Source organism: Raphanus sativus, chromosome 2 (assembly GCF_000801105.2).
Source record: "Raphanus sativus cultivar WK10039 chromosome 2, ASM80110v3, whole genome shotgun sequence".
In the NCBI taxonomy this organism is placed as follows: domain Eukaryota; kingdom Viridiplantae; phylum Streptophyta; class Magnoliopsida; order Brassicales; family Brassicaceae; genus Raphanus; species Raphanus sativus.
Window position 1 is genome coordinate 36314127 of NC_079512.1, and position 14400 is coordinate 36328526.

At 35.7% G+C, this 14400-nt stretch overlaps 1 protein-coding gene and 1 long non-coding RNA gene across 3 annotated transcripts; both read left to right on the forward strand.

Moving 5' to 3' along the window:
- The first annotated feature begins 3891 nt into the window (after nt 1-3891).
- LOC108820450 (uncharacterized) lies at nt 3892-7602 on the forward strand. The gene is made up of 15 exons (XM_018593393.2): nt 3892-4158; nt 4342-4469; nt 4589-4654; nt 4754-4867; nt 5317-5385; nt 5471-5527; nt 5649-5702; nt 5788-5850; nt 5936-5998; nt 6123-6278; nt 6367-6522; nt 6629-6709; nt 6809-6870; nt 6951-7068; nt 7351-7602. The coding sequence occupies exons 1-14, from the start codon at nt 3993-3995 to the stop codon at nt 7033-7035; spliced, it is 1320 nt and encodes a 439-aa protein (XP_018448895.1). The 5' UTR covers nt 3892-3992; the 3' UTR covers nt 7036-7068; nt 7351-7602.
- A 1743-nt stretch (nt 7603-9345) lies between these two features.
- Nucleotides 9346-12955, forward strand: LOC108839617 (uncharacterized). 2 transcript variants are annotated; one of them, XR_008942751.1, is made up of 8 exons: nt 9346-10568; nt 10709-10845; nt 10944-11038; nt 11138-11275; nt 11485-11560; nt 11662-11762; nt 11920-12579; nt 12710-12955. It is a non-coding gene; the product is annotated as an uncharacterized LOC108839617 (long non-coding RNA). The 2 variants fall into 2 exon arrangements; XR_008942752.1 differs by lacking the exon at nt 12710-12955 and having other exon boundaries at nt 9351-10568; nt 11920-12605.
- Nucleotides 12956-14400: the final 1445 nt, after the last annotated feature.

Genomic DNA, 14400 nt, shown 5'->3' on the forward strand with positions numbered 1-14400 from the left:
CTTTATGTCATAACAATTTTTATTTTCTGAGATTCTTCCTTTAACACAAGAAAGACGTTTAGATTTAACATTTTATATTAGAGAAATACATTTGATACATCTCCTCATTATGATATGTCTTACTTAGAAATTACAAAGAAGTAATGGGATGATATGAAAGAGAGGAGTTTATGTCACTTATGGACCTCATAGTAAAAGTATCTTAATTCGGGATTTCTCACACTTGCAAACAAGGACGGCCAAGTGTGTTCACGTATTGTGGTGTAAAGCATGATGTACCAACTCTTTTCACGTTCACATACTGGTTCGGAGAATCTTATTAAAACATAAATAAGATTAATCTAAGCCGTTTGAAACTTACTTTTCATTGTTGTTCGGAGAATCTTTTGTGTAGTGAAGGTTTCAGATTGTGTGCAGATAGATCCTGAAGTGAAGGTTTCAGATGTCGTTGAAGGAGAAGAACGCATTGTTGAGCCTGCTGAAAAGGAGAACGTTGCCACAGATGTTGTTCCTAAAGAGGAGGAAGATGAACTCAGAACTGCAGAGACCAGTGGAAGCTTTACTCATATCAACAACCTTTTAATTCATATGTTTCTTGATTGTTTCAGATAAGTCAAACAGAACTGAGTGGTGACAGTGGTAGGTTCATAGCAAATAGATTGAAATCTCATTATCTTACACAATCAGGCTTAGATATCAGAAGAATGACGAGCTCTTGGAGATTCCATTTGCGTATGTTTAGCTACGACCATTTGCATGTGTTTATACCGATCTTGACCAAATTTTTGACTACGACCGTTGATCCTTTTCAACATTGTTAATTCATGCAGAAAACATGAACGTGTTTTCCACCATAATACGTTTAATAAATGAACAAAACTTAAGTTTTTTAAGTTGAAAAGGATCAATGGTCGTAGTCTATTGGTTAAGTTGATTAAACCGAGATTGTGTGGCTGTACATACAAAATAAAACCGTGATCAAGGTTAATATATGATACAGATTGACATATATTTCATATTTTGCGGTTATGGCAATATATATATATATATATATATGGTAAGGTCAAAATATATGCCACTTAATGACATATTTTCGTAGATATTATGCAAATCAAAGGCGGTTATTAAACATATATAAAATCCACGTCTTTCATTCATTTTAGTCATTCCCTAAATCCATATTTAATTTCATTTGTTCGGTCAAAATGTTTGAGATTTTTTTTTCTGGTGATAAACCAAAGATTATTATTATTTGTTTATTTTCTGGTGATAAACCAATTGTTTCATGTTATAAATTATAAATGCATGAAAAATCAAATTGAATCTTGATAGTAAGTGAAGAAAAAAAAAATATAAAGACAAATTATTTCATTACAATTTACTCAATAGTGAAAGGAAGCATTAGAAAAATAAATAATATTCTAACATACTATAAAGTTAGAATCCTCACTTATCGTGAATATTTAGGTATATAGGTGTTTATGTTAATGTGCACATCTATGTGTGTAAATACATATAAAGATGGTTAATAAATATATAAAGATACTGCTAATTAACATTAAAACATCTTTGTTCAATAAAAAAAATAAAAGATAAAATTCTTAAAACAAAATTAACTAAATATAGAAAGGCCTAGACCTTACTGAACATTTTTATCATATATAGAAAATCAAATTGTATACATAAAAAATAAAATTAATACATATACATAATAGGCCTCCCAGATTTTATTTTTGGATGTATTGTGTTGTACTTTGGTCCAATCCGTTTTAACATTAATCTTTGGGCCTTTAATCTTTTACGGATCAACATATATTTAAATGTTTAAATCACTATTTCAAACAGCCTCATATTTAATTTTAAATGTTGAAATCCACTTCTTTAAATTAATACTCGATAAATTAATATACAATAAAAATCTCTATAAATTAATATAATTTTATAATTCCAAATTGAATTTTTGGTTCAATTAGTATATCAATAAATTAATAATCTTTATAAATTAATAAAAATATACTTTTGGTGTAGTCTCTATATTATTAATTTATAGAGGTTTCACTGTATACAATAGGAGAATAAAACCCGGAAACCAACCTAAAACTGAACTGATATCCAAAATAAACATACCTAATATCTTTTTATCACGAAATTAATAATCTCATTCCGCGCAAAGCGCGGATTACTACCTAGTTGTTCTTATTCTTAAAATTTAAGATTTAAGTTGGATCGATTCAGTCATCGAAAACTAATTCCCATAATAAGAGTCTAACAGTTTTATAGCAATTAATTTTTTGTGATTAATTAAGACCTTCTTAATTGCCGTGCCACAAAATTTGAGTAGCCAGTTAGGCACAGATGGTTATATAAACGTAAATATCCGTTTGCCAAGTAGTCAGTCACACTGTCACAGATTGGTAACACACAACTTTATGGCCCCTAATTTTCGAAAAACTTAGTAAAAGCATAAATTATCTGAGAGTGATGATGAGACCGCAACTTGTGAGTTAATGTCATTGCTTCTACCGAGCTACCATTGTCAGTTTATCCAACTGGTTTTTGCTTTTTGTTAATTACTGTTTACTGATTGTTGGCAAAGTACTTTTCCGTTAAGAAAATGGTTAATGATTCGTCAGATAGATCAGCGACCAGACACATCTCTGTAGATCCACCCGTACCTACTGTCGTGTTTCTGCAATCCTTATCAAATATAGTAATATATTCGCGAGTATGATTCTGAAGTTTCACAGTTTTTATCGATCTCAGTCAGATGGGAGAGGTTGAACCAAAAAAGTCAGATGGGAGAGCATTCGTGTTGGATCAAGTGTAAATAAATTACTAGTATAAAGTATTATCGTAAGGTCTTTGCTTAGAGAGAGACAAAGATTCTTTTTTTTTTCTTTTTTTTTTGCTAAATAGACAAGGATTCTTCACTCCTAGGCAATGTTTATACATTAACATTTCGTTGATGAATAAAAATGAGTATTTGAAATTTAGAATACAAGTTGCCTGATTCAAATAGAAATTAAATGACACCAGCATGGTGTGCATTGATTATAGATCGTTATACACAATTCATAAATACAGCCTAGCATGCATATATAATCTTGGAAATGGCTGGGAAAATGGTTAATTAAGGAGCAAATGATATCTAAAAAAAAAGAGAATCATCTCGATTAAGAAGCGTAATCGCATCATGTTATTATCGTAGTGTAAATTATACGCCTAGAATATTAATTAAGTATCTGTCTTTCAGACTTTGGAAACTATAGCGTAACAACCGAAACTGGTTACTAAAAACCCAAATCGTACAACCTCGAGAAATGAGAACAATCACGTTCGTATGGTCTCTTATTATATAACGATAAGTAAATGGCATAACAAGACCTTTTCTACGGAAAAGAGATCATGAGCAAGTTCTAGATCCAAGCTGTTTTGCCAGTTGTGTAGATTATTCACCAAGACATATCTCCATGTTCTGGATCTAATTCTTCTATTTGCAAGATTAATAGTAATAAGTTGCTAAGATGATTTTTATGTAATTTTAGATTTGTTTTGAAAATAACACTGGTAGTTGAAAAAAAAAAATGGACAGGTCAAAATGTTTTTCACGTTTTAAAGAAAAATAGAAATAATCGTCAGCCTTTGGATGGTTGCCACGTCATTAATATAGAAAAAAACACAGAAAGTAGATCCGATGATAGCCACGTGTCGGCCACGACATAACCACGAAGCCATTAACCCTCACGATGTCAAAACAAGGAAACTTTCATCTCTCGTGGGTCTCTTTTGTCCTCTTTGCACGCTCTTCCTGTTTCTTTTTTTCAAATACGGTGAAAAGGAAAAATTCTACGGTCCCGTGGTCAAAAAAGTTGAGCTCCATAAATATAAATAACACATAACCAGAAACAGAGGAAACGTTTCTCATTGTCTCTTTTGGTTGGAATCTCCGTCCCCTTTTTTTTGTTGATCGGTTTGGTGGTGAATCTAAGACAATGGCTACCGCCAAGCTCCTCCTAGCTTTCTTACTTCTCGCCTTGGTTTTCACCACCACTGTCTTCTCCGATGCCGCCGATGAGCCGGAGGTCGTTGACGCCGCCGGATCCGACGTCTCCTCTAAGATCCAGCTGGATCAGCTCAACGCCAAGATCCAAGCTTTAGGTTAGTTAACGAGTTGCATTCTTTTAGACTCTTTCCTCCCGATAGAATTATTGCATGATGAATCGGCTTTCGTAGAGCATTGACTTTGAATTGGTAGCTTATTTGGATTGGTTTCAGATGTGCATCGTTTTAGTTTTCTTGGTGAATGCATACTTTTGGTTTATGAGCTTTGCTTATGTGTAGAAACACAAGTCGATGAGAAAGGCCGTGAGGTTAAGAGCAAAGACGAGTTAGTAGCAGAGAAGGAGAAGCTTCTCCAACAGAAGGAAGACAAGATTGCTTCTTTGCAAACTGAAGTCTCATCACTACAAGTATTGCATTTCAATGCTTCTGTTTTTTTTTTATCTACTTGTTGTTTATTATAGATTGTTTTGATCTTTTGACATGTTTTTTGGCTTACACCTGTTTTTAACTCCTTTCCATTAAAAAGGGCTCATCTGATTCTGCAAAAGAGTTGGGGAAGGTTCAAGAACGTGTTGTTGAATTAGAGAAGCAGGTGATACATTTATGTTTTGACAAATCAATTTGGTAGAATATATATGCAAACGGCAATCTGATTTTTTTTGGTTTTTTTTATGTTGCTTCTGTCGTTCAGATAGAGGTACTCAGAAACTTCCTGGAGCAAAAAAACAAGGAGAAAGCTTCCACAGAAGCTCGGACAAAGGAAGCTGAGAAAAAACTAAGTGAAGTAAAATCAAGCCTAGAAAAAGTACGTTATCTTTTTCCTTGTTTTCACTTTCTCTTTACACATGTCTATTTTGGATTATTCTGAATTGCTTAGCTAGTAGTGCCAAGGAACGTGGTGAATGGCTATTTACGTTTTTTATTTCAACTCTGGCCTCTAGCTAGACGTCGTTTAGGTCGATGTCAAATATCTTCATGCTGTAGTCCTGTAGCCTTGCCATTTATGTTATGGTCTTTCTGCAATTTCCATTCTCAGCCCATACTAGATCAGTATCAGCTGCTTCCATGATTTGATACTTTATTTGATCTAAATCCAGCCTGGAGTTGAATGTAAATTCTGTAGAACATGTTTCATGATGTAGTCTGATTATAACTTAGGCCGTGCTTGTCTGGATATGTACTTTGGATTGAGCTGACTTTAATTACTAGTAATGTCCTGAAGATGTTATAATTATAATTAATGATGTCTTGCAGCTTCAGAAGACAAATGAAGAGCAGAAGAACAAAATAGGCAAACTTGAACGTGCTATTAAGATGGCTGAGGTATGGTACCCTCTTATAAAGTTAGACTCCCTACGCTTTTAGTTTCCGCCTCACGTTTCACCTTTTTTCTAAAATAAAATTTCAGGAAGAAATGTTGAGAACGAAGCTGGAGGCAACCTCAAAGACTAAGGAACTCCTTGAGGTACTGGTTTGACCTAGTGTTGCGTTTGGTTATTTCTGCAACTATTTACCTATTATACATTTAATTATTTTGGAAGCCGGAATCGAACAGAGAGCTAACGCCAATTATTTTGTTTGGGCAGGCTCATGGTTCGTGGCTTCCCCCTTGGCTTGCTGTTCACTGGAGTAGTTTTCAGGTATGGTTAATGCAGTTTTTTTCTTTTTCTTTTATGTAACATAGTGGATTTAGCGAGTTAACTTTGCGTGTTCCGTTTACCATAGACTTATACCGAGACACATTGGGAGACCCACGGGAAGCCTGTTGTGGAGACTGTAATTCTAAAGGTGCTGTTTTAAATTTGGAGTTTACTTATGCTCTAAACAGCATTGGAGCTTCTCACTGATGAAGTTTTACTTATTTATCTATTAGGTCACGGAAGCAAAATCTCAAGCTGATAAGTGGGCTGAACCACATGTGGAAAACATCAGAACTGTGAGCATCTTATTGGCAATTTAATTTGCAGTTGTATTCTGTGGACTAGTTGAATCCCTCCATCTCCAATGCTGAGTTATAATTTGCTCTTATATTCTGTGTGTTTATGACACCCTACTCCCAGAAATATATTCCAGCGGTCAAGGAAACTGTTGCGACACATGTTCAGCCACACGTCCGAACACTATCCATCAAAGCCAAAGAGGCTTACCATGCATCCAAGAGTGCTGTTTCCCCTCACATTGTCACGGTTCAAGAAATTGTAGACCCTTATTATCAGGTACAGTGTGTATTTATCAGTTTTTGTTAACCGATAGGTCTAGTACACGTTAATTTCAGCTATTAAATGTGTGATTACCCTTTCACAGGAGGCTAAAAAGATTAGCAAGCCATATGTTGAGCAAGTGGCAACGGCCACGAAACCACATGTTGACAAAATTAAGGTTGCCGTGAAACCTTACACAACTAAGGTGGTCATCGTATACACAGAGTTCCTTGAATCCGCCACGACTTATCATAATCAGGTCTGAAAACAATGAGTCTTTTTACAAATATGAATCAAGTTGTTGCCAGTTCTTGGACGAATCAATAAGTAAAGCTAAAAAATTTCACATATGTTGTCTAACGAAGGTCCAAGCCCATGTTGAACAAAAACTAAAGAGCCATGAGCTGACGGAGGCTTTTGCTACCAGTGAATTTGTTTGGTTTGCGGTATTTATCTTTACTTTCTTGTAGAACATAAGCTAAACTTCCATGCTTTTATCTGTTTACTCTATTAATAACTTCATATCTGAAATCTTTTCACTGCAGGCTTCTGCGTTACTGGCGTTACCCATCTTCTTTGCATACAGAGTGCTCGTTTCCCTCTTCTGGTGAGTCTCCTAGTTTAACTCTTTAGAATTTTCTTGATCTGCAAATCATGGAGATATCTCAATGTTATTGTTAAATGCAGCACAAAGACAAAGACACCTGTTAAACACCCTCATCACCATGGTCGTCGTAAGACCAAAAAGGGTCACAGTCACACTGACAAGTGAGATTCATTGTTCAACGCGCTCAAAATAGTTGAGGTACACTCTTGTTCTGACCAAAAATGGAGATATTTGTTTTTTTTTCCGCTTAATATATGCCATGCTTGTTAAGCTATTCGAGAGACATCCTTGAAAGTAGTTATGAGTATTATAGTTTCCAGCCTTAGAAGGAATCATCTAGTCTAGTTAAAAGTATAGATGAGCAAAGCGTATGCAGCATTAGTAACAGAACCATGTGGATTGTCCTTATCCGGCTGATATTTATGTAGTGATACCCATGTTTATCGCTTCTGAATCTCTTTTTTTTTGTTTGTGTGCCAGGTAAGAGGTTAAAGCGCCTTTGTCGCAGACATCTTCTAAGATGATGTGGTCAAGATGATGTGGTCACCGTGCTCTTTGTGCAAATGTGTAACCTCTTCCCTTTATTATTTTGTGTTGTTTTGGTCAAATATTCAGTCTTTTCTTTACACGTAATATTAGACATTACTAGCAAAGCTTGTGTAATTTTAGTGTATTTTTTCAATTGGGATTTGTCACACTTTATTTTCTTCTGTTCAAGCGATCTTTTTAGCTTTTCTCTCTTTTGAATCAAAACTGTTTACTCGTTATTCTGACTGATATATTCGTTAACGTAAAAAACAGTGCAAATTTAAAAAAAAATGTAAATTATTTATTAGTTCATTGGCTTAAGCTCACTTAAATGTTGGTCTGGTCAAGGGAACAGACTCAAAATACTCAACAGATACTTTTATTTCCAGAAAACAAAATAAGACAAGGATAACAGAGGACTTTCAATGAAACACAGACTGAACCAAATTGAAAAATAGTAAACCATGTAACTTTGAAAGCTCCTTATTACATCCGATTACAAGATAACAGTAACTCAATCTAAATCACTCTGGCTACGGTCATTCACGAATTGCATAACATGCGCTTTAAAAGCATCAGCGAATTGGTTCCTATGCATAGCCACATGATAGTCCACTTCAGACAACCTTGAACCAGCCGGCTTAAAGTCGACATCACCAGCTGTTCTCATAATCTGCTCGGAAACGGCAACGAGCATGGGGAACATTGAACTTTCAACCAAATGGTATTTAGAACCATCCCCCAAGATCCTGAAAAATCGAGGCATCTCAGAGCCAGAAACCGCTTGAACAGCTCTGTGCAGATTTTCAACTTCATGTGCTAATCCACGAAATCTAAGAACAGGGGAATCAGAGAGCACAAGGGTCTTGTAGACATTATAGAACCCTGTCATATGTTTCCAAGAGAGTCTCTTGGCCACATATGAGCACACATCACCAAAAGAACCCTTGTCCTTTGTATGGTTGAGAATACCCTTCAGGACTGCTTCTTTGATACGACCAAGCTGAGCATAACCCCAGTAGCAGAGGACGTGTTTCGGATGGGTAAAGAGCGACAGAACCTCATCTTCTCCTTCTCCTCTCGGATCATAACCAGCTGCATCAAAAGGCGCTTCGAGATCAGGATCAGAAACCATGTTGGAAATGTCTTCGTTTGTGTTCTTGTAAAGCATGGTCACCAGCCAGCCAAACAACGCGTTCGCCTTGTTCCGGTGCGGGATGGCTACGTCATCTGATTCAGGAACTCTTACGACACGAACTCTCCCACCACCTCCCTGACGGTGACGGAACCCTTCCAGGACATCATCTGCTACTTCGGGCATTAGGCAACAGATCCCTCCGATGTAGTAAATTGCTGCTTGGCCTACTTGTGCCACGTCAGCATTCTTTCCACGCTCGAGACTCAGCTGAAAGGCCGCGTAGTTACGGTTGGTGGAAACTGTGGAAGCAGAGAGTTTTTCACCTAGAATCATATCAACATCTTTGATTCCAGGTATTGCAAAATTTACCGATGGTAGGAGGCTTGTATTTTTGTCGCCACAGTTCGACATTATTACTCAACCAAAAAGGTTTTTTGAGAGATGAATATGGGAAATGGAGTTGGAATGGGATTATAAATAGGGAAGAGATGGAAGTGGAAACGTTATGTTAATTAATAATGCCGCCCGAGTGGCTTATGACACGTGACACTGTGTTATAACTCTTAGTCCCAATATTGAACTCATTGTCCTTTCCAAGTTTAGACAACTTTGAGACTGCCAAAGAAAGAATCAATGTCGCGAACCCGTGCGAGGAGGCAACCACTGCTTCAAACTCCAAAGGTACGTACCACCATCACATGTGTGAACTGGACCAACTAGCTTTTGTCTGGCCCGGAACCTATAAAGCCCGAAGATATATATAATATATATATGGCCCGGAACCAAATTCAGATAAAAAGTAATTTCAACTTTTTTTATTTGTCTTTATCATTTTTATTTTTTATAGGAAAATAATAGGAACCGAAGACCTCCTCAAAAAATCCTCTGCGTTTCTCTCATCAATCCTCCATTGTTGAAGCTTCCTCTCCGACTCCGGTTGCTCTCTCAGAGCCGGAGTCGGGTTTAGCTTTCTTTGAATCATCCTTTTTGGGCTTTAATCGGTTAAGATCTTCATGTTTTAGTTCTCCTTTTTTTTCTTTGGTTGGATTTCTAGATCTAGATCTTATCCTTCCATGAGATGAGAGCTTTGCATGTTGATCCTTGTGTGTTATATTGATCGATCTAGTTGAAATGAGTTGGGTTTTATTTTCCTTCTCGTTAAGAACCTGTTTTCGGTTTGAATGATTTGCATGTTGGCTTTGTGTTCTCTTTGGCTCATTTTGGGTCTCGATCTTCGGCCTTCTTGATCTTTCGAGAATGGTTAAACCCATTTATGAGTTGTCTCGCTCCTTGTCTTCAACCAAAAGATTTGATCGGGTTCTTATCTTTCGTCTTGCTTCATCTCGGTGTCTCGTGACATTCTATCTTCGTCAACATTCTATCTCCGTCATCGCCATTCAAGTTGTAGACTTAAAAACTGATATTGTTCTGTCTCTTGGATTTCGAAGCACTGGTCTCCTAATCGCATGGGCTATTCTCTATAGGAGGAGTCACAAGCCGGAGGTTTTAGCTTTGGATGCATCCTCGCCTTGTCTCGTTCAAAGGGGCTCACTTCAAGTCATCGTGCTTCTTGTTTATTGTTTTGTAAAGGTTCTTTTATTTGGTTCTTCACTTCTTCTAGTTTAGATCAGTTTGTATTAAGGATGGTTCATGCTCTGGTTTTTATGTTGTTCATTGTCTCTCATGTATGGGCTGTTGTTTCCGGGAATCTTTCTTTTGGTTCGTCGGACTGCTTTTACCGGGATTATGGTAATCGTCGGTCTATGTATTTGGTTTTCGTTGATATAAATGAAATCTATTATTATAAAGTAGAGTTCCCTCACTCCTGAGGGCTCCACGTCAGATTCCATGTCATAAACTCACGCGACCAGAGCATGACACGTGGCGGCGTTAAATGAAACGCACTGGTGTGGACTTTGACTTTCATCGTCTCTTCGCGTTGCTCTCCGGTTTTGAGGCGCAGCTACCACACAAGTAGAGAGGAACCCTAATCCTGGCTGTGCCTGCGCACCTTTGTGTTCTTCGTTTATAGGTATTTTTTTACTGTTTACACTGTTTTTGTTCTTCACATCTCTCTCCTACACATCTCACTCATATTCATCTCTTAATATTCATCTCTCTGTTTTTGTTCTTGATGGCTATAACCCAAATGTTTTTTTCTCCGACTTGAAGCCGAAGCGGTGCTCATCCGGTGTAGAGGCCAGGCTGCTACAATTCTGGGAGGCTAGGAATGTCAAACATGGTGGAAAGCTCATGTGGATGGATTTGCAGCGCGGAACGGCCTTGGCTTTGAGTTCACGTCGTCTCCGGTAACGGCTGTAAATATCATTCTCTTTTTAGTTATCATTCTTCTGTCACATGTAACCAAGAATTAACATGAATCCGATCACTCCCCCACTCTTTTTAGCATTAATTGGCATCACCATTCTCCAGAGTAACTGATTGAAGCTTCGATTATATGTTGATTTGTAGCCTCCGCTGTACATCTTTCCTGCTACGTAGGTATGAAGGTGGATTATTACAGAAATATCAGCACAAAAGCTTGACTTTATCAAATAATAGAACTTCTTTTAATTTTTCCTATCTGTTGAGTTCTTCAAGATGACAGACATGATGTGGTTGAGACTCAACTGCAGCTAGGAAGAGTTAAGGACTGGATCATCTCTCACCAACTCAAAACTCTGGAGCTCCCATATGTTCTTTCAAACTTCCCGGACATATTCTCGGCTCTGACTGAAGGTAAGTCTTGATAAAAGTCACTCCGGAAAAGACCTTTGAAGCATCTAAGATGAAATCTCCAGATTTCTATACCTTAATATATACTGTGAACTTATCTGATCTGATAGGGACCTTATCTTAGATTAGTTTATATATATATATATATATATATATACTGTGAACTTTAGAATCTATCTTCCTCCATTAACTGATCAGTTACTGACTTTCAGAAATCATGGACCAGCTGGAGAAAGAATGTGTTCTTTTAGAACAAGGAAGGACACATACATCAAAAACAGAGACGAGGTATATTATTCATCATTTCCTACTTATTTAATTTCGTTCTCTTTGCTTTTAATTTATCTTGATCATCAACTAGAACTAAAATATAACTTGCTACCATGAAGGGAATTCAAGTTTGTGACAAAAAGATCTGATGTAAAGAACTAAAGCTGCTCCAAAAGACTGGAAGAGCTATAGCTCCTGAAGACTACAGTTACATGAAAGTGTGAGACTCTGACTTCTTACTCTAGGTTTAATACACGTTCGAAAAGGATAAATATATAAAGATGGAACTGAGGTGCATTATTGACTCACGTTTTTTTTGTTGGGCTATGTACCATTATCTTCTGATGCAATATGTACGTGACCGCTGAACATTACAGAGCTTCACAGCATGTTGGATGGAGAAGCCAACTAGACAGCAGTTTGTAGGCTAATCCAAGAAGGCTACATGCAAGATACAAGCAGCCGCAGTCTATGTTTATAATATATGAGCTCCTGTTTGACTCCATGAGGAAACTGAAACATTCGTTAAAAAAGGAGAAACCGTAACATGACAGGAGATTGCTACTAAGGAAGAAGGGAAGGAGTTTATCAACAATAAAGAGTATTTCTTTCTTTAGCGATGACTTTAATATCTCATAAGAGGTTTGTCATCAAGGAGAAACATCATCTGTCTGAGATTGGATATTCCGATGCAACACTGAAAGAAAGATTGTATCATTGCTTCCTGGGTATTCGTCTTCTTTTAGGAGCCCACGGAGAAAATGGGACCAGGATCCAACTCTGCTTTCAGATCTGCTTCGGAGTATTTCATGAGGTCTGAAACATTGGCAGGTACTTTTTGTTTTTTCCCCGTTTCAAGAAACATTAACAATTTGTTTGTTGACCAATGGTGTCTTTGATATTTTGTATAACTATCAAAAAGAGATGGAAACTGCTTCGTTAAGACAATTAGTAGTCCTTATGTGTCCAATAGCGGCCACAACTTCGTCACCATTGAGATATCAGTACTTGAAGCTTATGATGTAGTAAAAAAAGAGGTTAGTAGTATACAAAATTTGAGCCACTCTTTTGACCTTAATAGTGTTTCTATGCAAAAGTCTTCGCCACTGAAAAAACAGAACAGAATTATATTGGTCCTTTCTTTTTTTTCTGTTTTGGTTCTAACAGAGCCAACCACAGCCGTCTCTTCTCTCTGCGGCCTCACCATCTCACTGTATATCTAGAACCAATGAATACACGTTAGTTCTTAAGTCGCCCTTCAGTCAATATGAAATTATTCCAGCAAGAGGTATGAGTGGTTTTTATTTCTTAAAACTATACTTACTACTGAACTTAGGATTTAGAATTTGGAATTCTTCAATTAATTATTAGCTGACATTGACTCATCTCCAACAAAATCAGGTGAAGCAAATAGACAGACTCTGTGTAACCTTTTTGTTTTTTTTTTTGTGCAACCAACAGACTCTGTGTAACCAATTTGAAGAAAGGAGATGATCCTATGAATGAAAAAGAAACAGTGGTAAGTACATTAAAGTGGTTTCGGATGCCTCAAGCTAGAAGAGCTGTACTCACAAACATAACAAACAAACAAAAAACTTCCTAATTTCCCACGGCAAAAGGTCACACAGGATCCGCAAACCCAAATAACCAAAACTTTTAACAAAATTTAGAATATTTCACTACTGCTAACGGACCTTGGAAATACAATCACTGAAAGAAATTTAGCTCCCAGTCTTCAAACCTGCAATGATAATTGATAAAGACACGCTCGGAAATCCACAAAGTTTTAAAATATACTTAAGTTAATCAATGTGTGTTAATTTGAAAATTGTTTCTTTAGAATTGTCTTCTTAGGGAAAAAATAAGAAAACTCTAGAGTTTGATCCCAATCAGTATATTTAATTTATTTAAAAAATGATAATTAATATTATGTTTTGATTCTGTTTTTTAACAAATAATTTCCTATTATAGTGAATTATATATTCATGTTCAATTATTGAAATTGTTAATTATAAAATAAAATATGTAAAAGAAATAAAAAAATACAAGCACATTCAATATATACAAAAATATAAAAATAATCAATATTTTGAGTATTAAACCTAACCACAATAATAAAAACTCAAATGTACTTACTATATATAAAAAATAGAAAATTGCCAAAAATACCAGTGTCATAATATCATTTTTCATATTTATACTAACAATTTTTATCTTCACTTTTAAAACGGGAAAAAACATTTATAATCCTAGGATTACTCAGGGTTTAGAGTTGGAATGTGGGGTAAGGTTTTTGGAATGTGAAATTTTGGATTCTATAAATATATAAATAAATACTTAAAATATATAAAAAATGTAAAATTGTTTCAAAATAATTTTTGATTTTAAAAAGAAATTTGAAAAAAACAAGAAAAAATTATAAAAAGTTCAAATTTGAAAAGGTAAAATTCGAAACATAAAATATTTTTTGTTAAAATTATTATTTATTATATATAGAGAACAATGGTATAAAAGTCTTAATGAAAAGACTAATAAAAATAAGAAAAATAAAGAAGTTTAGTTAGACATATGCAAAGATATATAAAAATGTGCGTTCATTATTAAAAACATAAAATAAAGCAAAAACAAGTTAAAAATAAATAAAATGAATGTAATATTTTTCATAATTTTTAATATCCTAAAGTTAAAAAGCATTATTATACATATCTCTTACAAATACAAACTACAAAATTATACCAAAATTAAAAATCTAGAACACAAGTAAAGTATATCCCGCCCGTAGGGCGGGCCTACCCTAGTAGTGTTTAAAAAAAAACAATAGGAACTGAAGATTTGATACTGTTGAGTCTTTATGGAAG